At 36.8% G+C, this 24,204-nt stretch overlaps 1 protein-coding gene across 3 annotated transcripts in view; it reads right to left on the bottom strand.

The window, feature by feature from the left end:
* Positions 1-24,204, bottom strand: part of DYM (dymeclin) — a 375,649-nt gene that overhangs the window by 336,517 nt on the left and 14,928 nt on the right. For all 3 annotated transcript variants that reach the window (XM_024756785.1, XM_024756783.1, XM_024756784.1), the window contains exon 2: positions 17,891-18,082. In XM_024756785.1, coding sequence (XP_024612553.1) covers positions 17,891-18,030 — 140 coding nt within the window. In that variant the 5' untranslated portion in view covers positions 18,031-18,082. The remainder of the gene's footprint in view (positions 1-17,890; positions 18,083-24,204) is intronic.

Genomic DNA, 24,204 nt, shown 5'->3' on the forward strand with positions numbered 1-24,204 from the left:
GTAGATTTGTTCATTGATTTGGTTGCTCTCTTACTTTTTTTTTAATATATAGATATATTTTTTTCCTTTTTGCTTTTTGTGAGTGTGTATGTGTATGCTTCTTTGTGTGACTGTGTCTGTATACCTTTGCTTTTACCATCTGTCTTAGGGTTCTGTTTGTCCACTTTTTTTTGTATACTTTTTAGCACTTGTTATCATTGTTTTTTGGTTTCGTTGCTCTCTTGTTTTTTTAATTACTTTTTAATTGTTCTATTTTTAATAATTTTTAATTTTCCATTTTAATAACTTTATTTTATTTTTCTTTCTTTCTTTTTTTCTCCCTTTTCTGCTGAGCCATGTGGCTGACAGTGTCTTCACGCTCCAGCCGGGTGTCAGGCCTGTGCCTCTGAGGTGGGAGAGCTGAGTTCAGGACACTGGTCTACAAGAGACCTCCCGGCTCCATGTAACATCAAACAGCAAAAGCTATCCCAGAGATCTCCATCTCAATGCTAAGACCCAGCTCCACTCAACAACCAGCAAGCTATAATGCTGGACACTGTATGCCAAACAACTAGGAAGACAGGAACACAACCCCACCCACTAGCAGAGAGGCTGCCTAAAATCATAATAAGGTCACAGACACCCCAAAACACACTATCGGACACGGTCCTACCCACCAGAAAGACAAGATCCAGCCTCATCCATCAGAACACAGGCACCAGTCCCCTTCACCAGGAAGCCTACACAACCCACTGAACCAACCTTAGCCACTGGGGACAGACACCAAAAACAAAGGGAACTATGAACCTGCAGCCTGTGAAAAGGAGACACCAGACACAGTAAGTTAAGCAAAATGAGAAGACAAAGAAACACACAGCAGATGAAGGAGCAAAGTTAAAAACCCACCAGACCAAACAAATGAAGAAGCAGCAAGCAGTCTAACTGAAAAAGAATTCAGAGTAATGATAGTAAAGATGATCCAAAATCTTGGAAATAGAATGGAGAAAATACAATAAACGTTTAACAAGCAGCTAGAAGAACTAAAGAGCAAACAAGCAATGATGAACAACACAATAAATGAAATTTAAAATTCTCTAAAAGGAATCAATAGCAGAATAACTGAGGCAGAAGAACAGATAAGTAACCTGGAAGATAAAATAGTAAAATAGGAAATAACTACTGCAGAAAGGGAGAAAAAAGAAAAGACAGAAAAATAAAATAAAGTTATTAAAATGGAAATAACTAAAATAAAACAGGAAATAACTACTGCAGAGCAGAATAAAGAAAAAAGAATGAAAAGAATTGAGGACAGTCTCAGAGACCTCTGGGACAACATTAAATGCACCAACACTCAAATTATATGGGTCCCAGAAGAAGAAGACAAAAAGAAAGGGACTGAGAAAATATTTGAAGAGATTATAGTTGAAAACTTCCCTAATATGGGAAAGGAAATAGTCAATCAAGTCCAGAAAGCACACAGTCCCACACAGGATACATCCAAGGAGAAACAAGCCAAGACACATATTGATCAAACTATCAAAAACTAAATACAAAGAAAATATTAAAAGCAGCAAGGGAAAAACATCAAATAACATACAAGTGGGGCTTCCCTGGTGGCAGAGAGGTTAAGAATCTGCCTGCCAATGCAGGTGACATGGGTTTGAGCCCTGGTCCGTGAAGATTCTACACACCACAGAGCAACTAAGCCCATGTGCCACAACTACTGAGCCTGCGCTCTAGAGCCTGCAAGCCACAACTACTGAAGCCCGTGTGCCTAGAGCCCGTGCTCTGCAACAAGAGAAGCCACTGCAATAAGAAGCCTGTACACTGCAATGAAGAGGCCCCCGCTCACAGCAACTAAAGAAAGTCCACGCACAGCAACAGAGAAACAACACAGCCCAAAGTAAATAAATAAAATAAATAAATTTCTTTTAAAAAAAAGAAAAATAGAAGGCAATCCCCATAAGCTTAACAGCTGATCTTTCAGCAGAAATTCTGCAAGCCAGAAGGGAGTGGCAGGACATAATTAAAGTGATGAAAGGGAAAAACCTACAACCAAGATTACTCTACCCAGCAAGGATCTCATTCAGATTCGATGGAGAAATTAAAACCTTTACACACAAGCAAAATCTAAGAGAATCCAGCACCACCAAACCAGCTTTACAACAAATGCTAAAGGAACTTCTATAGGCAGGAAACACAAGAGAAGGAAAAGACCTAGAATAACAAACCCAAAACAATTAAGAAAATGGTAATAGGTACATACATATCGATAACTACCTTAGATGTAAATGGATTAAATGCTCCAACCAAAAGACACAGACTGGCTGAATGGATACAAAAAAACCCCAGTATATATGCTGTCTACAGGAGACCCACTTCAGACCTAGGGACACATACAGACTGGAAGTGAGGGAATGGAAAAAGATATTCCATGCAAATGGAAATCAAAAGAAAGGTGGAGTAGGAATTCTCATATCAGACAAAATAGACTTTAAAATAAAGACAATTACAAGAGACAAAGAAGCACACTACATAATGATCACGGTATCAATCCAAGAAGAAGATATAACAACTGTAAATATTTATGGACCCAACACAGGAGCACCTCAACACATAAGGCAAATACTAACAGCCATAAAAGGGGAAATCAACAGTAACACATTTATAGTAGGGGACTTTAACACCCCACTTTCACCAATGGACAGATCATCCAAAATTAAAATAAATAAGGAAACAAAAGCTTTAAATGATACATTAAACAAGATGGACTTAACTGATATTTACAGGACATTCCATGCAAAAACAACAAAATACACTTTCTTCTCAAGTGTTCATGGAACACTCACCAGGATAGATCATACCTTGGGTGACAAATCAAGCCTTGGTGAATTTAAGAAAATAGAAATTGTATCAAGTATCTTTTCCAACCACAACGCTATGAGACTAGATATCAATTACAGGAAAAAATTTGTAAAAAATACAAACACATGGAGGCTAAATACACTACTAAATAACCAAGAGATCAATGAAGAAATCAAAGAGGAAGTCAAAAAATACCTCAAAACAAATACAATGAAAACACAATGACCCAAAACCTAGGGGATGCAGCAAAAGCAGTTCTAAGAGGGGAGTTTATAGCAATACAATCCTACCTCAAGAAACAAGAAACATCTTAAATAAACAAACTAACCTTATGCCTAAAGCAATTAGAGAAAGAAGAACAAAAAAAACCCAAAGTTAGCAGAAGGAAAGAAATCAATAAAGATCAGATGAGAAATAAATGAAAAAGGAATGAAGGAAACAATAGCAAAGATCAATAAAACTAAAAGCTGGTTCTTTGAGAAGATAAACAAAATAGATAAACCACTAGCCAGACTCATCAAGAAAAAAAGGGAGAAGACTCAAATCAATAGAATTAGAAATGAAAAAGAGAAAGTAATAAATGCCACTGCAGAAATACAAAGGATCATAAGAGATTACTACAAGCAACTATGTGCCAATAAAATGGACAAACTGGAAGAAATGGACAAATTCTTAGAAAAGCACGAACTTCTGAGCCTGAACTAGGAAGAAATAGAAAATATAAACAGACCAATCACAAACACTGAAAATGAGACTGTGATTAACAATCTTCCAACAGGACTTCCCTGGTGGTGCAGTGGTTAAGAATCCGCCTGCCAATGCAGGGGACACGGGTTTGAGCCCTGGTCCAGGAAGGTCCCACATGCTGTGGAGCAACTAAGCCCACGCACCACAACTACTGAGCCTGTGCTCTAGAGCCCGCGAGCCACAACGACTGAATCCATGTGCCACAACTACTGAAGTCCATGCGCCTAGACCCCGGGCTCCGCAACAAGAGAAGCCACTGTAATGAGAAGCCCGCACACCTCAACGGAGAGTAGCCCCCGTTCGCCACAACTGCAGACAGCCCACGCGCAGCAAACGAAGACCCAACACAGCCAAAAAATAAATTAAAAAAAAAAATCTTCCAACAAACAAAAGCCCAGGACCAGATGGCTTCACAGGTGAATTCTATCAAACATTTAGAGAAGAGCTAACACCTATCCTTCTCAAACTCTTCCAAAATATAGCAGAGGGAGGAACACTTTCAAACTCATTCTACGAAGCCACCATCACCCTGATACTAGAAAAAGATGTCACAAAAAAAGAAAACTACAGGCCAATGTCACTGATGAACATAGATGCAAAAATCTTCAACAGAATACTAGCAAACAGAATCCAACAGCACATTAAAAGGATCATACACCATGATCAAGTGGGGTTTATCCCAGGAATGCAAACTGAAGGAGAAAAACCATACGATCATCTCAATAGATGCAGAAAAAGCTTTTGACAAAATTCAACACCCATTTATGATAAAAACCATCCAGAACGCAAGCAGAGGGGGAACTTATCTCAACATAATAAAGGCCATATGTGACAAACCCACAGCCAACATCGTTCTCACTGGTGAAAAACTGAAACTGTTTCCTCTAAGATCAGGAACAAGACAAGGTTGTCCACTCTCACCACTATTATTTAACATAGTTTTGGAAGTTTTAGCCACAGCAATCAGAGAAGATAATAAATGAAAGGAATCCAAATCAGAAAAGAAGTAAAGCTGTCACTGTTTGTGCATGACATGATATTACACATAGAAAATCCTAAAGATGCTACCAGAAAACTACTAGAGCTAACCAATGAATTTGGTAAAGCAGCAGGATACAAAATTAATGCACAGAAATCTCTTACATTCCTATGCACTAATGATGAAAAATCTGAAAGAGAAATTACGGAAACACTCCCATTTACCATGGCAACAAAAAGAATACCTAGGAATAAACCTACCTAAGTAGATGACCTGTATGCCGAAAACTATAAGACACTGATGAAAGAAATTAAAGATGATACCAACAGATGGAGAGATATACCATGTTCTTGGTTTGGAAGAATCAACATTGTGAAAATGACTATATTACCCAAAGCGATCTACAGATGCAATGCAATCCGTATCAAACTACCAATGGCATTTTTCACAGAACTAGAACAAAAAAATTGCACACTTTGTATGGAAACACAAAAGACCCCGAATAGCCAAAGCAATCTTGAGAAAGAAAAATGGAGCTGGAGGAAGCAGGCTCCAGGGCTTCAGAGTATACTACAAAGCTACAGTAATCAAGACGGCATGGTATTGGCACAAAAACAGAAATACAGATCAATGGAACAGGATAGAAAGCCCAGAGAGAAACCCACGCACATATATGCTCACCTTATCTTTGATAAAGGAGACAAAAATATGCAATGGAGAAAAGACAGCCTCTTCAATAAGTGGTGCTGGGAAAACTGGACAGGTACATGGAAAAGAATGAAATTAGAACACTCCCTAACACTATACACAAAAGTAAACTCAAAATGGATTAAAGACCTAAATGTAAGGCCAGACACTATCAAACTCTTGGAGGAAAACATAGGTAGAACACTTTATGACATAAATCACAGCAAGATCTTTTTTGACCCATCTCCTAGAGAAATAGAAATAAAAACAAAAATAAACAAATGGGACCTAATGAAACGTAAAAGCTTTTGCACAGCAAAAGGAAATCCTAAACAAGATGAAAAGACAACCCTCAGAATGGGAGAAAATATTTTCAAATGAAGCAACTGACAGAGGATTAATCTCCAAAATTTACAAGCAGCTCATGCAGCTCAATATCAAAAAACAAACAACCCAATCCAAAAATGGGCAGAAGAGCTAAATAGACATTTCTCCAAAGAAGATATACAGATTGCCAACAAACACATGAAAAGATGCTCAACATCACTAATCATTAAAGAAATGCAAATCAAAACTACAATGAGGTATCACCTCACACCAGTCAGAATGGCCATCATCAAAAAATCTACAAACAATAAATGCTGGAGAGGGTGTGAAGAAAAGGGAACCCTCTTGCACTGTTGGCGGGAACGTAAATTGATACAGCCACTATGGAGAACAGTATGGAGGTTCCTTAAAAAACTAAAAACAGAACTACAATATATATATATATATACATATATAGGTACAGCTGATTCACTTTGTTGTAAAGCAGAAACTAACACACCATTGTAAAGCAATTATACTCTAATAAAGATGTTTAAAAAAAAAAAGAAACTCTGAGGAAGGATTATTCTGGCAGCTCCCCTTAAACATAGAAGACACAAAGCAAGGTTAAAACACGGGACAGATTATCCATCAACTTGCCTATATTAATTGTAAATAATACATTTATTACATTTACATTGTAAATAATGGCACTCAAACATAAAGTATGTGTTATTATCACCCTCACTTTGAAAGTGCTTGAAAATGTGAATATATAGATCTGGTGATTCTTTTCTCAAAGATTAGCATGTATAATTTAATGTTGCATCTCTTTAGCCATTATTTGATACTTAGTCATTGATTGGTCTATGCTTCCAAATGGAGACTGTGTAGCATAATGACCAACAGAATTCATCTCTGGAGCTACATAAACCTGGTTTGAATCTGGTCCATGGCAGCTACTAGCCACGTAACCTTGGAATACCTCCCCAGGCCTGTTTTCTCACATACAGGAATAATAACAGTACCAACCCCACAGACTTGATGTGAGAACTAAATGAGGAAATGAGTCTAAGGAATAAGCCCAGCACCTGGCACACAGTAAGTGCTCAATAAATAGCTGCTAAATTAATGCTGCTGTTTACATTAGCCAAGCCTCTCAGCAGAAGGAACATATTCTTTAGAATGCAAGGAGGATCCCTGAAAACAAAATCAGAGTGGTAACTGGAACCTAACAATGCTGAAGAGAAATGAAAGGCATTTATTTAAAAGAATTTATAAGAAAGTACAACAAACTGAAGTTTAAAAAACATTATGTGATGTGGGAAATACATACAGTGGATATTTTTCAGCCTAAAAAGGAAGGAAATTCTGACATGTGCTACAACATGGATGAACCTTGAAAATACTATGCTAAGTGAAACAGGTCAGACACAAAAAGATAAATATTAAATGATTCCATTTATATGAGGTACCTAGAATAGGTAAATTCATAGAGACGGAAAGTAGAGTAGAGGTTACCATGGGCTGGAAAGTGGGGGGAATAGGGAGTTACTGTTTAATGGGTACAGAGTTTCAGTTTGAGATAATGAAAAACTTCTGGAAATGAGAGTCGTGATAACTGTAAAACACTGGGAACGTACTTAATGCCACTGAACTATACACTTAAAAATGGTTAAAATGATATAATTTTATGTTATGTAAATTATACCACAATAAAACAAACTGAGTAAAATCTTTCCATATTATAGGAGAGTAAGTAAATTACAGCAGACTAAATTCCCCAAATACCAACATTAAAGCATGCTCGTCTCTGCAACTCCACACATCATAAAAAATCTTTACCATGGCCGAAAGTCCCTATGTAATTTGTTTCCTTGCTCACTGTTCTGCCACCCTGGCCTTTTTGCTATTTCTCTAACATGCAGAACTTATTCCTGCTTCAAATCCTTTAACATTTCCTGTTTCCTCTACCTGGTGGAATACTCTTTCCCCAGGACACACAGGACTCCCTGATTTCACTAATGTCTGCTTAAATGCCGCTACCCCAGAGACCCTCTAGCTAAAGAAATTTCCCGCTGGTATTTGTTCCCATTCTATCACTCTTCATGACCTTGCTCTGCTTTATTTTTCAAAACTGACTTTATGTATTTATTTCTCTACTTGTTTATTGCCCATTCCTCCACTAAAATATAAGCTGCTTAAGAACAGGGACCTTGCCCCTCATGTTCACTACAATGTTTCCAGCCCTTAAAAACAGTGCCTAACAAATGCGAGGCATTCAACAACCATTTTTTGGTAAATACATCTTAAAATATTCACATTTACAAAAAAGGAAATATATCAAATACATTAATTTTTATAAGTTACATAACAGTAATACAGTACAATCACATATTTATGGGGGGGAGGGAGACATAAATACACATGTCTATTATTAGGAATGTACATTAAAAAAAAGTATGGAAAAACATATACCAAAATATCAACAGTGGTTATCTCTATACGATGATAATACAGGCCAATTTTCCCTTTTGTTTCTGTATTTTCTAACTTATATACAATGAAAGATTTGTGTGATTTAAAAAGAAAAAAGAAAGACTATTTTACCAGCAAATCAACTACCAAGAACTCACTCCAGTTGTATAGTTAAGGATATGCACAAAGACTTGGCTACAAGGAATTTCAGCATAGTTTTTTATATACAATCGGGAAAAATAAGAAACAAGCAAAATGTTCAACGATATGAATTATGGACATCTGTAAGACAGAACATTCTACAACCATTTAAAATTATGTTGTATGAACACAATGACATGAGGAATATGTGAGTTAAAGAAAAAATGTGTGGAATATGATGCAAATGTTTTTAAATGAGAGAGAACTGACAAGATATACACCAAAAAGTTAACAAAGGTTACTTCTGATTAGTGTTATGTTTATCATTTTTACATTCCTTGAGCTTTTCTGTATTTAAAGGTACTAAAGATGAACACACATGACGTTGCAACTGAGAAAAATGAGTTTAGTGATTGTGTGACTGTACCAAGAGCTGCCTCTTGCCTTATTTGAGCACCATCTAGTGCTCAGTACACATAATACAATTCTCATTGTGCAGTAAAGGCTTCTAAAAAGTAGCCTTTATATAAAGGCCATGGAGTCTGCACAGAGACAAATATTACTATAGTCAGTGTTTGGCCTAATTTTTAAAACAGCTGAACAATTAATTCAAAAGAGTCATAGAATTTTCAATCAGAGGATAAAGCAGTCATCAGAAAATTGGTTAAATTTCTGCTATTTATTTTCAATCCTCAAATATTTTAGACTAACTCTCAAGACAGAGAGCCCTTGCACTTTTTTAAATTAATGGGTGTTTATTCCTTGTAAGAAGAGGAAAGTCAGACACTTTACGGGCATTATGGTGTTTTATCCTCCCCACAAATCTATATACATGGTAGGTAATATTATTTCCGTTTTACAGAAGCATCAACAGGCTCAGTGAGAATTAAGTAGCTTGACTAAGCTCACAGAGGTAATAAGCAGTAGAGCTGAGATGCAACACAAAGTCAGTCTGGCTCCAAAATCTATGCTCCTCCTACCATGTTCCACTGTCTCCATTCTCTACACTTTGCCCAAAATCACCACACCTTTTGGCAAACTGATTCTCATTCTTGGTAAGCACACAAGCTGTCACTACATTGCTCATCACTGCTCTCAAATCTAGAATTCTAAGCTTATCAAGTATTAATGCCCAAGTCAAATATCAATTTAAAATAAAAGAGCTTTTAACGAATAGTGGCTGGAGGACTTCCCATTTCCTGTACAGGCAAAGAAATTCAGACCTTCATTACATGGTGGTTATGTCACTGCAGCTGCCTCCCATCTGGTTTCCCTTCCTGAGTTTCTCCTCTTTCCTCCTCTTTCCAATCTACCACTCACTCCACCCCAAAAGTAAACTCCTTAAAACAATGCTTTCACCAAATCCACTTAACAAGAACCCACAAGGAATCAATTCTAATCCTCAGCTTTCTAACCAGTGTGCCAAAAATGGGCAAGTGGACAGATTGTGATCTTCCCATTCAGTCCCCCGTGGTCAGAACCCCTGCACCCTCAGAGCCTCCAGGCCACCACATACATGTGACCAGCCTTATCAGTTTCCAAACAAACAAAAAACCAAAAAACAACAAGAAATATGTTGGGAAGCACTTTCAGTGTTCCATAAAATCTGTTCCTGACCTATTATACTTGTTTCTCATGCTCTACCAACACAGACTGGAAGAATTAATGGAAGTCATTTGGCCATACTTTACTCACAGGACAGAAGTCAATTCTACCATATATATAAAGCTACTGCCATATTATATGTAATGGGTTACGTATAAGGCTATTGCTGTATTATTCAATATATGTAACAGGAAAACACTGGAAGCAATCCAAATGGTAAAAGTAAATGGCTACATGAGTTCTGGTATGTTCAGCAATCAACAGACACTTTGGTTTCTTCCATACCTTGGCTGTTGTAAATATGCTGCAATGAACATAGGGGTGCATGTATCTCTTCTAACTAGTGTTTTCACTTTCTTTGGAAAAATACCCAGAAGGAAAATGAGTAGTTCTATTTTTACTCTTTGAGGAACCTCCATACTGTTTTCCATAGTGACCGTACCAACATACATTCCTGCCAACGGGGCACAAGGGTTTCCTTTTCTCCACATCCTCACCAACACGTATTTGTTGTCTTTTTCATGATAGCCATTCTGACAGATGTGAGGGGGTATCTCATTGTGGTTTTAATTTGCGTTGTGCTTTTAATTTGCATTTCCCTGATGATTAGTGGTATTGAATATCCTTTCATGTGTCTGATGGCTATCCGTATGTCTTCTTTGGAAAAATGTGTATTCAGGTTCTCTACCCATTTTTTAATCCAGTTATTTGTTTTTTGATGTTGAGTTGTATGAGTTGTTTGTTCATTTTGGATATTAAACCCTTATCTGATATATCATTTGCAAACATCTTCTCCCATTCAGTAGACTGACTGCCTTTTCATTTTCTCAACAGTTTCCATGGCTATGCAAAAGCTTTTTAGTTTGATGTAGTCCCATTTGTTTATTTGTGCTTTTGTTTCCCCTGACTGAGGAGACATATCCAAAAAATATTGCTAGGAGCAATGTCAAAGAGCATATACTACCCATGTTATCTTCTAGGAGTTTTATGGTTTCAGGCCTTACATTAAATCTTTAATCCATTTTGAGTTTATTTTTGTATATGGTGTTAAAGAATGTTCTAATTTCATTCTTTTACATGGAGCTGTCCAGTTTTCCCAGCACCACTTACTGAAGAGATTGTCTTTTCTCCATTGTATATTCTTGCCTTCTTTGTTGTAGACTAATTGATCATAAGTGTGTGGGTTTATTTCTAGGCTCTCAATTCTGTTCCATTGATCTGTGTCTGTTTTTGTGCCAGTACCATGCTATTTTGATGACTGCAGCTTTGTAGTATAGTTTGAAATCAGGGAGTGTGTTATCTCCAGCTTTGTTCTTCTTTCTCAAGATCTTTTTGGCTATTCAGGATCTTGTGTGTTTCCATACAAATTTTAGAATTATTTGCTCTAGTTACGTGAAAAACACCATTGGTATTTTGATAAGGATTGCACTAAATCTATAGATCGCCTTTGGGAGTATGGTCACTTTAACAATATTAATTCTTCCAATCCGTAAGTAGGATATACCTTTCCATTTGTTTGTGTTGTCTTCCATTTCTTTCATCAATGTCTTACGGTTTTCTGAGTATAGGTCTTTTACCTCCTTGTTTAGATTTATTCCCAAGTATTTTCTTTGATGCAATTGTAAATAGGATTATTTTCTTAATTTCTATTTGATAGTTCATTGTTAGTTCAAACACAACAGATTTCTGTATATTAGTTTTGTAACCTGCAGCTTTACTGAACTCATTTATTAGTTCTAATAGTTTTTTGGTGGTATCTTTAGAATTTTCTATACATAGTATCATGTCGTCTGCAAACAGTGACAGTTCTACTTCTTCCTTTCCAATCTGGATTCCTTTTATTTCTTTTTCTCGTATGACTTCTCTGGCTAGGACTTCCAATACTCTGTTGAATAAAAGTGGCAAGAGTGCGCATCCTTTTCTTGTTCCTGCTCTTACAGCAAACGCTTTCAATTTTTCACCATTGAGTATGATGTTAGATGTGGGCTTGTCGTATATTAAGCTGGGTTATGTTCCCTCTATACCTACACTTTGTTGAGAGTTTTTATCATAAATGGATGTTGAATTTTGTCAATTTTTCTGCATCTACTGAGATGATCATATGATTTAGTCTTCAATATGCTAATGTGGTGTATCATATTGATTTGCAGATACTGAACCATCATCCTTGCATCCCTGGGATGAATTCCAATTGATCGTGGTGTGTGATCCTTTTAATGTACTGTTGAATTCAGTTTGCTAATATTTTGTTGAGAATTTTTGCATCAGTGATATTGACCTGTAATTTTCTTTTTCTTGTGGTCTTTTCTGGTTTTGGTATCTGGGGGACACTGGTCTCACAGAATGAGTTCTGGAGCATTTCTCTGCAATTTTCTGGAATAGCTTGAGAAGGACAGGTGTTATTTCTTCCTTAAATGTTTGGTAGAATTCACCTGTGATGCCATCTGGTCCTGGACTTTTTGTTTGTTGGCAGGTTTTGGATTACCGACTCAATTTCATTACTGGTAACTGGTCTACTCATATTTTCTATTTACTCCTAATTCAGTCTTGGAAGACTGTACACCCTAGGAATTAATCTGTTTCTTCTAGGTTGTCCATTATACTGGCATATAATTGTTCATAGTAATCTCTTATGATCCTTTGTATTTCTGTGCTGTCAGTTGTAACTGCCCTTTCATTTCTAATTTATATGGGTCCTCTCTTTATCTTGATGAGTCTGGCTAAAGGTTTATCCATTTTATTTATCTTTTCAAAGAATCAGCTCTTAGTTTCACTGATCTTTTTTATTGTTTTTCTAGCCTCTACTTCATTTATTTCTGCTCTGGTCTTTGTTATTTCTTTCCTTCTACTAACCTTGGGTTTTGCTTCTTTTTATAGTTCCTTTAGGCATAAGGTTAGATTGTTTGAGATTTTTCTTGTTTCCTGGGGTAGGCCTGTATCTCTCTATAAACTTCCCTCTTAGAACTGCTTATGCTACACCCCATAGATTTTGGATGATAGTGTTTCTGTTTTCATGTCTCCAGGTTTTTTCTTTCCTCTTTGAAACCTTCAGTGACCCAACAGTTGTTTAGTAGCATATTGTTTACCCTCCACACGTTTGGGGTTTTCTGCAGTTTTTTTTTTTTTCTTGTAACTGATCTCTAATCTCATATTGCCGTGGTTAGAAAATATGCTTGATATGATTTCAATTTTCTTAAATTTACTGAGACTTGTTTTGTGCCCTAGCATGTGATCTATCCTAGAGAATGTCCCATGTGGACCTGAAGGCATATTCTCATGCTTTGGGATGGAATATATATAATAAACATATATCATCTGGCCTAATATGTCATTTGGACCAGAGTTTCCTTACTGATTTTCTGTCTGGATGATCTGTCCATTGATGTGAGTGGGGTGTTAAAGTCCCCCACTATTGCTGTGTTCCTGTCAATTTTTCCCTTTATGTTTCTTAACTGCTTTATGTATTTAGGTGTTCCTATATTGGGCACATATATATATTTACAATTGTATATCTTCTTGTTGTATTGATCCTTTGATCATTATGTAACGTCCTTGTCTCTTGTTACAGTCTTTGTTTTAAAGTCTATTTTGTCTGATATAAGTACTGCTACCCCTTTCTTTTTGTTTCCATTTGCATGGGATAACTTTTTTATCCTCTCACTTTCAGTCTGTGTCTTTAGATCTGAAGTGAGTCTCTTGTAGGCAGCACATAGATGGGTCTTGCTTTTGTATCCCTTCAGCCACTCTATGTGTTTTGTCTGGATCATTTAGTCTATTTACATTTAAAGTAATTATTGATAGGTATGTACTTATTGCTATTTTGTTAATCATTTTCTGGTTGTTTTTGTAGTTTTTGTTCCTTTCTTCTACCTTTAGTGTTATGTTTGGATTCCTTTCTCTTTTTTCGTGTGCATCTATTATAGATTTTTGGTTTGTGGCTACCATGAGATTGATATATAACTATACATATAAACTATATATACATAGTTTAGTGTTTTGACATCATATTTAACACCTTTTTGTTTCATGTATCCCTTAAATACTTATTGCGGATATAGATGATTCTACTACCTTTGTCTTTAGCACAGTTTTGTGTTTTGGTTTTGCTGCTATATTTAGTATGAAATCAGTCATGTAAGTAATTTTTAAACACTTTATTAAGACAAACAGTATATTACTTAAACTTTACTCTTGAATTAATATTTATCTGTCTATCTATTTATTTATTTATGGCTGCATTGGGTCTTTGTTGCTGTGCACAGGCTTTCTCTAACTGCAGCCAGTGGGGGCTTCTCTTGTTGCGGAGCACAGGCTCTAGGCACGCAGGATTCAGTAGTTGTGGCTCACGGGCTCTCGAGTGCAGGCTCAGTAGCTGTAGCACACAGGCTTAGTTGCTCCACAGCATGTGGGATCCTCCCAGACCAGGGCTTGAACCCGTGTCCCCTGCACTGGCAGGCAGATTCTTAACCACTGAGCCACCAGAGAAGTCCCTACTCTTGAATTAACCTTGATTTTATTTCAGACCTTTGCTTCACAAGGAATTTTAGTAAGGTGAAAAGTTAAAAACTATTGAAGAATCTAAAGATTTTTCAACCATGCTTGGAAACTATAACTAAATCTGGTTATTGTAGTGCCAAAAAACAGTTTATAGTAAGGAAGGATTAGATTAGTCCTGAAGGACTTAGTGCTTCTAAAAAAACTGGCAGCCATCAATTTTTGGCTGCACTTGAAGACAGCACATACAGGATCCAAGGAATTCCAAGAGTGAGCAATCTCAGAAATGTCTGGATTCAGAGTCTTCCCTAAAGATATTCCTCTTAGTCTTGAATAATTCATAAACTAGGTAATTCCATCCCTGACTGTCAATGAGGTGGTGGCACCTTCTACCTCAAGGCCTGCTCAATGTCAAGGTTCACACATCAAATACCAGACTGAGGAGCTGGGGTGGGGGGTGGGGGCCTCAAAAAAAGTGACAAAAGTGACAAAAGCATATGCACCACCACAAACAAAGCTTCTCTGGATATTCTGAATAGCCACCCATGCCCCCACAATGTGCAGTTTACTCACTTTACAGCTTTTTATACTTTCTAAGATTCCTTTATACTTTTCTCTATAAACTAGGATGAATTAAGAAAAAGAAATGACATCAAAAAGAATAAACACATGAGAACAGCAAAGGATCTTTGAGAAAAAGCAGTAATTAGCAAAACAAACTATAAAGTCATAATAATTCAAACTGCAAGGCACCAGCACAAGTATGTAAAACTTAGAAAGAAATAGACAAAAATGGCTAACATTATTCCCATCACTGTTTCTTGAGAAGTTCATCCCTTCCCCAATGCTCTGAATTGCCAGCTTTGCATAAATCAAGTACACGTACACACACACACACACACATATCTTCCTTCCCTTCTTCAGAGTACTTTAGCTATTATTAGTTTTTTTTCTTTCCCATGCAAATTTTAGAATGAGCTTATCAAGATCTCCTCACCCACCCCCCAAAAAAAGCTGTTGGAATTTTAATTGGAATTGCCTTCAATCTACAGGTCAATTTGGAAAGAACTGACACTTTTACAATTCTTAATCCTTAAACATGGTATACATCACCATTTAGTTAAGTCTTCTTTAATGTCTTTTGGAAGAGCATATATAGATTGTACTACAGTTTACGTAAGTGAAAAGAAGATTTATTTTGGATAATAAATAATATTCTCTTTATATGCCCTTTTTTCTCTAAGTCTTATTACTACATGAGCAGTGATACTCAATGACAATTCCTTCAGGATTAATGAAATGGTTTCAAAACTTGCTGATGCTACAGCTCATCTCCAGTTTGACCTCTCCCACCAATCCACAACCACCTTTAATTTTCCAAGGATCTCAGAAGCAGCAGTATGTATCCACTTCCCATAATATACAACTAATCCACATTATCACAAAAACTGCAAACTAAGCCAACCTTGTAAAGTCCAATCCAACTATATCCAAAAGTCAGAAATTAAAATGTATTGCCAAAATATATAAACAATTCACAAAAAGGAAATACCAATAATCCTTAATCCTTAAACATATAAAAATAAACATAACCTTGATTGTTAAAGGACCACAACACACATACATACACACATATTTTATTTACATATATCAATATTTATATATTTTTAAAATTCATACTCAAAAGAGAGAGATAGCCCTTCCAACCCTGGGGTCAGGGGAAAGGGGAAATACAGACTTATTAATCACTATTGCACCATTTTCGTTACTGAAAATCAGTAGAGGAAAAGAATTAAGTGTTTACCCTTATTAATAATGTAGTAAAAACAATGTTTTATATATCCTAATTCATGAAAGCACTCCTTCACAGGAGAATTCCAGTTAATAAATGTACAAGAAATGACCAAATTAAAAATACTACCATTTTGGAATCTCTTATGAAACAGGTGATTCAGACCAAAATCATCAATGGATGCTAAAACACACTCAAACCTCTGATCAGTCTTAGCATGATAACTGATATAAACCCACACATTTTCTGTAACCTAATGAAATACAATATAAGGTACCTAGCATCACTTATGAAATACTCTTACCAAAAATGTTTAACCCAAATTTTATCAAACCTTTAAATCTGATGTCCAATTTATAGAAAATACAGTAAATAAAAAAACAAAATATGAGAAGCAATCAGGTAGGTCTAGAAGGTGGAACATTCTACAGAAAAACTGATCCAGTTTGTTAAAAGAAAAAAAGAAGTAACGGCATAGGGGAAAAAACAGTGGCAGGAGTTGGGGAGTACATACCTCTATTCGAGATTAAAGACAGAAGAAATGTAACTACCTTATTGCAATGTATTGCAATGCACTGTATACACCTTATTTACTTCCTAATTGTAACAAATGAACTACAAAACGACTAGGGAAATTTGAAAATGGACTGGGTAAGAGGAATTACTGTTAACTTTGTAAGGTGTGATAACGGTATTACAGTTATAAAAGAAAATGTCCATATTTTAATTTACTTTAAAAAACCCTAAAAAATAGATGAAGTAAATATGGAAATAACCCAAATGGCTATTAACTGATGAATGGATAAAGAAAAGATGGTATATTAATACAAAGGAATCTCACTCAGAAATAAAAAGGAATGAAATATTGATACATGTTGTAACATATCACACTCAAAGATTCCAGGGACTAGGACACAGGTATCTTTAGGGGGCCATGATTCAGTCTACATAATAAAGCTGTTAAAAACAAATAAATAAAAATGTTTAAAATCTAGATACTGAGTAATGGGAATTCAATATTCTAGTCACTCTACATAATTATGTGTCTGTCAGTTTTTATAATAAATGAGATATTGGTTTTCACCTACCAAATTGACAAAGGCCAAAGAATCTAAAAATGCATTAAACTGACAAAGGGGTGGGGAAGCAGACCTTCTCATACATTGCTGGTAGGAGTGTTAATTGGTACAACTTCCATGGAGCAGTTTGGCAAATTACAAATGCACATATACTTTGACCCAGCAATGCTACTTTGAGGAATTTATACTGGAGATTTATTTGTATGCCTGAAAAATTATGTATGCAGCATTATCTGTTATAACAAGAAATTAGAAACAATCTAAATGTCCACCAATAAAAAACCGATTTCATATAATCTATGCACACACTGCAGTCATTTAAAAGAATAAGGCAGTTGCATATATGCATATACATATGTTTTACTTAACTGTGGGGGAAAAAAGCAAGGGACAGCAAGCAAAAACAAAAAAGAAAGGTATGTGTAGTATGCTACCATTTGTGTTTAAACAGTTTTGTAAAACTACATGAAATAATATGGTTTTACTACCTCTGGAAGCATTCAAAAGAAACTGCTACCAGGAATTATCTCTGGGCAAGGGAGGTGGCTGAGTGGGGGAAAGGAAAGAGAAAAACTTATTTCCTCCTTTTCATACCTTTTGAATTTTCTACTGGTACATATACAACAAATGGAGGGACAGACAGATCATTAAAATTTAAAAAAAATTTTTTAAATCAGCATACCACACAAGCTTATGTGGCCCTTGATACAAATTTTCAATCTCCAAGTACACTCTTACCTGCTAGTTGGTGCAGGGAAAGAAAATGACAGTAGCTGATTCCAGAACGGGTCATTCTCAGAGACAGATTCTGTGCCTGATAACTTTTTTAAGTACTCATTTTTAGGAAGATCACCAATTCTGCTGCTATTCGATCCCATCTTTTAATCTGGTAGATAACTTGTCCTTAAACCTTCATTTCCACAAGACAACCTATAAAGAATGAAAAGAAATTTCAAACGTGTTCAAAGTAATCATCATACTTTTCTTACCCTTGACCTAAATGTAAGAAACTCTAAACTTAGTAAAAGAAATCATACCTCTCTTTATGTTTAAATATATTAGACATCAGATACAAAGTTATACAAGGCGAAAAATGAGGCTAAAGTCTGTCTTAGCCAACATAACACAAAATCCCAATCTATACTTGTAGATCTTAGAATGGGCATACCTTGCCCAAGAAAATGTCTCAAAGCAAATTCATAACAATGATAACTGACTAAAAATTAGTCTAAAACAATGGTGCTAAAGAAATAGAGACTGGATGGCTTGAATGTGCTAAGGGCAGAAAATTGTTCAAGTAGTTACCATGTGCTACCTACACTTATTAAAGTGAAAGGGCTCCCAATTCCAAAGGAGTCACACACAGCGCCTCTCTCATCCTGCTGTAATGCACATATACTCCTTGCTGGCATTCTTAGTCTCCTAAATCATGAGCTCTTGTGTTTTGCTGGGGTTTTTTTTTTTTAAATAAGAACTATCTTATTCATCTTTCTAGATGTCTACATTAGCATATAACAGGCATTCTCTAAACAGCATTATGTTGAAGGAAGGAATGAGTGTAAATAAATTATTACTGTCTTCATTATTTGTTGTGCTTGGTCATGAAGCGGAAAACTAACAGATCAGTTACAAAATGAATCAGTCTTCATCAAATTACACGTAACATAGTTCAAGATCATGTTTTATCTCAACTTGTTCAGAAAAAGTCTCTCACTGACAATAAAATAATGAAGAATAAATTAAACTAAATTAAAATTACCATCACAGGGACTTCCCTGGTAGCGCAGTGGTTAAGAATCTACCTGCCAATGCAGGGGACACGGGTTCAAGCCCTGGTCCGGGAAGATCCGACATGCCACGGAGCAACTAAGCCCATGCGCCACAACTACTGAACCTGCACTCTAGAGCCCGAGAGCCACAACTACTGAAGCCCGCGCGCCTAGAGCCTTTGCTTCGCAACAAGAGAAGCCACTGCAGTGAGAAGACCGCACACCACAACAAAGAATAGCCCCCGCTCACCACGACTAGAGAATGCCCGCGCACAGCAACGAAGACCCAACGCAGCCAAAAATTAATTAATTAATTAATTATTTTTAAAAAAAGATTACCATCACAATGAAAGGACACTACATGGGTTCGGTGGCTAAAGGAAGCTCAGGTTACAAGAGAATTTACATTAGTAGTGACTTACTTTCTCACCTACGTCCCTCCTCATTCCACAAAGACATCGAAGCCAAGATCAGAATTTGGAAGCACATCTTCCACATTCCCTTTGGAACTCTGGGACTGGCTTGAGCTGCTTATCTAAGGACATGAGGCTTCCCCAATGCACATGGACAGCTGGGCCTTCTGAATATGAGAGGGAAATACTGATCTGGCTTCTTATCACCTGCCCCTGAACTCAAGGCCACACACTACTTTCCTCCTCCTTAATCATAGGGACAGGGACCCCAACACTAGCTGACTCCAACTCAGTCTTCATATCAAGCCAACAGTCAATCATAACTCTAGATTTCAGTTTAATGTCTCAAGTAATTATTGAGCCCAATTAGAAAATGCTATAAAGAAATATTCTGAAATATATAAAGTCCTTACTTGTCATACCCTATTCCAAAGCTACTTTATACCTTTTAAGTTATTTAAAATTAAAAATTTTAATATCTTAGCAATGAGATATAATACACTAGTGAAAAAATTAATTAACTAGAGCTACAATTACCAACATGGACACATCTCAAAAACAAATTATTTTTTAAAAAAGCGATAGAGGGACTTTTCTGGTGGTCCAGTGGTTAAGAATCCGCCTTCCAATGCAGGGGACAAGGGTTCGATCCCTGGTCAGGGAACTAGGATACCACATGCTGCGGGGCAACTAAGCCCATGTGCCACGACTACCGAGCTCACACACCTCAACTAGAGCCTGCGTGCCGCAAACTACAGAGCCCACGTGCCCTGCAGCCTGCGCACCACAACAAGAGAAGAGAAAAACCCACACACCAGAACTGGAGAGAACCCTGCTCGCCACAACGATGAGCCCGTGCACCACAAAGATCCCGCATGCCTCAACGAAGATCCTGCATGCCGCAACTAAGACCCGACACAGCCAAAAATAAATAAATAATAAATAAATCTTTTTTTAAAAAAGTAAAGAGGTGGAAAAAGATATACCATGCTAACACTAATCAAAAGAAAGCAGGGGGCTTCCCTGGTGGCACAGTGGTTGAGAGTCCGCCTGCCGATGCAGGGGATATGGGTTCGTGCCCCAGTCTGGGAAGATCCCACATGCCGCAGAGCGGCTGGGCCCGTGAGCCATGGCCGCTAGGCCTGCGCGTCCGAACCCTGTGCTCCGCAACGAGGGAGGCCACAACACTGAGAGGCCTGCGTACCAAAAAAAAAAAAAAAAAGAGAGAGAGAAAGCAGGAAGAGTTTTATTAATTTTAGACACAGCCAACTTCAGAGCAAGGAAACTTATCAGGCATAAAGGCCATTATATAATGATAAAGGAGTCAGTTCTCCAAGAAGACATAACAGTACTTACTGTGTATCCACCTAACAACAGACCATCAAAATATGTGAGGCAAAAAACCAATAGAACTGCAAGGAGAAAACAATGAATCCACTATGATAGCTGGAGACTTTCACGCTCCACTATCAGAAATGGTCAGATCCAATAAGCAGAAAATCAGTAAGGATAAAGCTGATGTCAACACCACCATCAATCAACTGGATATAATTGACATCTTTAGCTGCTTCATCCAACAACAGCAGAACATACGTTCTTCTCAAGCTCACATTAAATATTCACCAAGATAGACCACATTCTGGGCCATAATACACATCTTAAATTTAAAGAAGAGAAATTATAAAATGCTTTGAGTGCCCAAAACCAATAAGCTGGGGACAGAGAAGCACATCAGAGGACCCCATGAGGAACGATTCGGACAAATGCAGAATACAGGTGATGAGCAAGTTCATTTGTGGGACTGGAAAAGTTCTGAATCCTCACTGTGGTGGTGGTTACCTGAATCTATACATGTGATAAAATTGCACAGAACTATATGCACAAAAGAAAAAAAAAATGAGTCCATGTAAAAAGTGGAGAAATTCTAGTATAGTCTGCAGTCTATTCTGTGCTGTCAGTATCAGTTTCCTGGTTTTGATAATGTACTATAGTTATATTAACCTTAGGGAAAGCTGGGTGAAAGGTACATGGAATTTCTCCACACTGTTTTTGCAACTTTTTATGAGTCTACAATTATTTCAAAATAAATTTTTTTAAAATAAAAACAAAATCAAACCCAAAAATCGAATCTATATGTCCAAGAAAGGTGTCAACAAATCAGACTAACAGCTATTTTCTATCACAACCACTAAGTTTATTTTTACATATGAAATTAATTCATCACCTATATTATCACATGAGATGATTAGGATCTCACATTTATTTTACTTGGTGTCCTGGAATGCTCTTTCACTTAGTTTCCCTAAATAAATCTTATTTAAAACTGAACCTTTTCAATAAAAGCAAAATAAGTCATGGTCCTTTGGGGATTCCACACTAACTTCATAACTTGGGAGGATACAACAGATTTTGCCCTCTACCACCTACTTAAAAGAACTATTTCCTTTTTATCAAACCTTCCAAATTATTTTATTTATCTGATAATCTCTGCAATTCTTGGATATGCCTCAAAGAAATTTTTTAAGAACAAAAAAGACAGCCACAACTTGTTCATAAGTCCTCTGTTTATCGGGGGGAAGCCATGCTAATTAGTGGTTAGCATTGTGGGCCTAACAACAGTTTATTGGATAAACACCTAAGTGTGTGGATCAAAATCGTTAGTTAAGAGAGTGCCGGTTTACTGGCAATAAGCACTTTAATTATGGTTTCCCTTGGCTCTGCCATGGACTCAATTTCCTTTCTCTTTGCTTCATTAAAATTAACAGAATAAAAATGGCACCAGATAAAAAGAAATGAGAACCAGAGCAAATTGTTCTCAATTAAACAAACGAGTATTTTACTTTTCTTGTGGTACCTTAAAAGCAATCAATGAAAAATTTACTTTGGGAGTTTAATAAGGTCCATAAATGCTGAATTTTCAAAAGAACAGAATTCCATCCCACCTCTCCTAAATAAGGCAACAATGAGACTATCATCACAAATTCTATTAATGAAAATTTAAGTCAGACTTGATTTATTTATACTTTATTTTTTTAATCAGTAATGCACCTGGTACAAAATACAAAGGGTTCAAAGGGTATAGAGTAAAAAGTCTCTCTCCCATCCTTACTCCTAACCATCTGGTTTCTCAACTCAGAGAAAATATTACTGGTTGCTTGGATATCATTCCACAGATTTTCTATGTATATACAAACACGTATTTTCTCCTTTTTACACAAACCATAACATCCTATATATGCCTCTTTACTTTGCTTTTCCCAGTTAATATATACTAGAAATCATTACATATATGTATATAAAGCACTTCATTTATTTTTACAACTCTAACATTCCAGTTTTTAATTCCATAAATCCCGTATCGATGGACATTTAAGTAGCTTATGATCTTTCCCTATTACAAATCGTTCTCCAGTAAGTATCTAGTACATATTTCACACGTGTATCAGTATATAGGTACAATGAATCCAGGGAAACAGAATTGGTGGGTCAAAGATTATGTGCATTTCTAACTTTGGTAGATACTGCTGAAGAGTAGCAGAATACGTCACCTCAAAATCTGCCACTTTGCCACTTTATTTTGAGCTGTAGGCACTTGAAAAATAGCAAATGCAGGGTGAAGCCTTCTCTGAACTCTCCTTATCTGCCTAAAGACAGATTCTCCAAAAGGAACTCCATTATCATAAATTATAAGTTAAGCAGTTTCATCAACCAGGGAAGACTGACTCTTATCACAAGAGCGCCTAGAAGTTGACACAACACTGAGACTAACTTTGTCACAAACTATCATACCTCTCATCTATTCTTCTAAGGCCCATTCATCTTTTCTAAAAATCATTTACTCTCCCTTAAGAGGCCTATGTTCCCCTTCTCCTTTCCATATTAAGATGGTATTAAACTGAATTCTAAGCCACTCATTTTTCCCTAGGTATCTCCCATGTATACATGAGGTACACGTGAATAAACTTCTATTTTTCTCCTGTTGATCTTTTATCACAGTTAAGAGCTCAGAAGGGTAGACGGAAAATTATTTTTCCTCCCCTACACTGCCTAGCTGCCTTCTTTAGAGGTTGCCAGCTTCCACTCCCTTCAGCAATGCCTGTTTCTCCACACCACAGCCACCACTGTTTAATCAAACTTTTTGATCTTTGCCAATTGACACATGAAAATTAGTTTACAATATGGTTTTAATTCGCATTTCATTTCTATTGCTGTGAATGAGGCCATCACCTCTTCATATCCATTGCCTATTTTCTATTGATTTATAGGAAATAAATTTTATTTTCAAAACTGCTAGGACAGACCACAAAGTACTAAAGTAACTGCTCAATCCAGGACCAATATGAAACCTTTCTAAAACAATATGAATAAAGTCTGTCAGCTATAAGAAGACACTGAACAGAATATTAACAAGGAAAACCAAGACAGCCAACTGAGCACAAAATGCAATGCCTCCTTCCCCTCTTTTCCTCACCTAACCCTAAAATAATGCAAAAAATTTTTGTCAATTATTACACAGCCATGCTGAAAAATTCACAGGAAACCCGAAGCTGTGAGAAATCCCCATAAAATGTAAAACAGCTGGAGATGGACTGAAAAGGAAAGTGACATACAGGGCAGGCTCAAGAGTCTTCAATCAAGGGCACCAAGGGTGGAACAGCAACCGCAGTCCAGAGGCAGCTGGCCAGAAAAGGGCCAGAGCCCAGGGGCAACAGACCTGGCTAGGACACCCTGCCCAGTCACCCCTGCCCTCACTCCATTAGGCAGCAACAACAGGGTACTATCTGCTGAGAACAGAGGGTGAAAGCAGCACCCAAGGCAGCTGCAATGACAAGGAGGAACAAGTTCAGCCAAGCAAAGACAACTAGCCACT

Source organism: Neophocaena asiaeorientalis, unplaced genomic scaffold (genome assembly GCF_003031525.2).
Source record: "Neophocaena asiaeorientalis asiaeorientalis breed wild unplaced genomic scaffold, Neophocaena_asiaeorientalis_V1.1 scaffold133, whole genome shotgun sequence".
NCBI classification, from domain to species: Eukaryota; Metazoa; Chordata; class Mammalia; order Artiodactyla; family Phocoenidae; genus Neophocaena; species Neophocaena asiaeorientalis.